Raw genomic sequence first — 2,697 nt, forward strand, 5'->3', positions numbered from 1 at the left:
CTCAGCACTGCCCCTCAACAGGGATGACTCAGCACTGCCCAACAGGGATGACTCAGCAGGGATGACTCAGCACTGTCCCTCAACAGGGATGACTCAGCAGAGATGACAACGCTGTCCCTCAGCAGGGATGATTCAGCAGAGATAACTCAGGGATGACTCTGACTGCCCCTCAGCAGGGATGAGTCTGTTTTGCTCCAATGGAAGCATCCCTAGTGTCCATCAGCAGGTGAATGGCCGAAGTGGCATATACTGTAGTCAAATTCAGCTATAAAAAGGAATAAAGTATCAATGCATGCCACAACACGGGTGAACCTAGAAAATACTGTTCTAAATGCAAGAAGCCAGACACAAAAGGCCGCATAACATATGGTTCCATTTATGTGAAATGTGCAGAACAATAAACATGTATAGAATAGCGAATCTGTAGGGACAGACATGAGGTGAGTGGTTGCCAGAGGTGGAAATGGGAATTAACTATAAATAGCACAGGGTACCTTACAGAGATGATGGAAATGTCCTAAAACTAGATTATGGCAATCGTCGCACTACGCGATCAGTTTATTAAAAAATCATTGATGTGTACGTGTAAAATGGGTGGATTTTATGGCTTATAAATTATACCTTAATAAAGGTTGACAAAAAATGTGGCTAAATAATGGTGACTGGTGGGCAGCTCCCGTTACTTTTAAGTTCTCTACTGAATTTCAGTCTTGTTCTCTCTGCTGGAGATTTTCCTTAACAAAACTGATGTGGGTCAAGCTCCAGCGGCCAGGAGCAGCACTGACTATTGGCTGTTTCTCCCTTCCTGGGTCAGGTGCTGATATTGCGAATGTTTGCAATGAGGCAGCCCTGATTGCTGCCCGGCATCGGAGTCCTTCTGTTGAGGAGAAACACTTTCAGCAGGCCGTCGAGAGGGTCCTCGGAGGTGAGCTGGGAGCCCTTGGGGAGGGAGGGGTGTTTGCAGCTCTGGGCCTGGCAGGCTTACCCTCTGGCCCCAGTTTGAATTCTGCATGCCGGCCGGGCACAGTGGCTCACACCTGTAATGCCAGCACTTCGGGAGGCCGAGGCAGGTGGATCACTTGAGGTCAGGAATTTGAGGCCAGCCTGGCCAGCATGGCGATACCCTATCTTGATTTTTAAATACAAAAATTAGCCGGGCATGGTGGCACATGCCTGTAGTCCCAGCTACTCAGGAGGCTGAGGCAGGAGAACCTCATGAGCCCGGGAGGCAGAGGTTGTGGTGAGCCGAGATCGCGCCACTGCACTCCAATCTGGGTGACAGAGCAAGACCCTGTCTCACCAAAAAAAAAAAAAAAAAAAAAAGTCAATTCTGCAGGCAGGAACCAATTTTCTAAACCAACATATGGGGCTTGGGATCTACCAATAGCTTTCATGCCCCTTCTGGGAGCAACATTTAGAAATTGAAAGGGATAGGCCTTCCAGGCCATCAGAGGCCCAAGGAAGCATATTAGAACCAGGTTTGAATGCCTACTGTGGAGGGCAAAGAAGCTTTCTTCCCTGAAGGGAATGGATGAGATTTCCTGGGAAAAGCCTCCTGGAAGCTGTAGGGACCTTCCTGAGCCTCCTCAGGACAGTACTGTTGTGAAAGGAGTGAACAAAGTGAATTTCCTTTTTTTTTTTGAGACGGAGTTTAACTCTTGTTGCCCAGGCTGGAGTGCAGTGGCATGATCTTGGCTCACTGCAACCTCTGCCTCCCGGGTTCAAGTGATTCTCCTGCCTGATCCTGACTGGCTGGGATTACAGTCATGTAGCACCACACCTGGCTAATTTTTGTATTTTTAGTAGAGATGGGGTTTCACCATTTTGGTCAGGCTTGTCTGGAACTCCTGACCTCAGGTGATCTGCCCGCCTCGACCTCCCAAAGTGTTGGGATTATAGGTGTGAGCCACTGTGCCCAGGCTTACGGTGCATTTTCTTCAGCTTGGTGGGGAGCGGTATCCATCTCTCTCTTCAGCTCAGCAGACTGTAGAGTGGGCCGGGTCACAGCCTCCTGCAGCTAGGCCAGCTTGGGGAACTGGAGTCAGCTGTGAGGAAGGGTCTCCAGAGGCTGCCAGACCAGGCAGTGCCAACACGGCCTTGCTTGGCCTGGCTCTCCCTGGTGCAGTTCTGAGGGTAGAGAATAGGGAAGTGGCCAGTAGCCGTCCTTCATGGTCCACCCCAAGCTGTGAGAGCTGACATTGGTCAGGTGGAAGAGTGTTCTAGCTGCTGCTTCTTTATGTAACCATTTATCGAAGCATAATGTATACATAAAGTACTTAAGATACTGAGTATCTCAAGGCAAACACTAAAGCTGCTGCCTTTTTTTTTTTTTTTTTTTTTAAGTGGAGTGTTGGGATCTTGCTCTGTCTCCCAGGCTGGAATGCAGTGGTGCGATCTCGACTCACCGCAAGCTCCGCCTCCTGGGCTCAAGCAATTCTGTTGCCTCAGCCCCCCAAGTAGCTGGGACTACAGGCACGCACCACCACGTCCAGCTAGTTTTTTGTATTTTTTGTAGAGATGGGGTTTCACTGTGTTAGCCAGGATGGTCTCAAACTCCTGACCTTGTGATCTGCCTGCCTCGGCCTCTCAAAATGTTGGGATTGCAGGCGTGAGCCACCGCGCCCAGCCCAAAGCTGCTTATTTTTATTCAACTTAAAAAAATTGGCCGGGCGTGGTGGCTCAAGCCTGTAATCCCAG

General features: G+C 49.6%; 1 protein-coding gene across 1 annotated transcript in view; it reads left to right on the forward strand.

Annotated features, from left to right (window-relative positions):
* LOC105533973 (AFG3-like protein 1) overlaps window positions 1-2,697 on the forward strand; it is a 32,715-nt gene that overhangs the window by 27,504 nt on the left and 2,514 nt on the right. The window contains exon 10 of the mRNA XM_011972617.1: window positions 773-925. Within this exon, the coding sequence (XP_011828007.1) occupies window positions 773-925 (153 nt within the window). The remainder of the gene's footprint in view (window positions 1-772; window positions 926-2,697) is intronic.

This window comes from Mandrillus leucophaeus, unplaced genomic scaffold (assembly GCF_000951045.1).
Source record: "Mandrillus leucophaeus isolate KB7577 unplaced genomic scaffold, Mleu.le_1.0 Scaffold10, whole genome shotgun sequence".
Classification (NCBI taxonomy): domain Eukaryota; kingdom Metazoa; phylum Chordata; class Mammalia; order Primates; family Cercopithecidae; genus Mandrillus; species Mandrillus leucophaeus.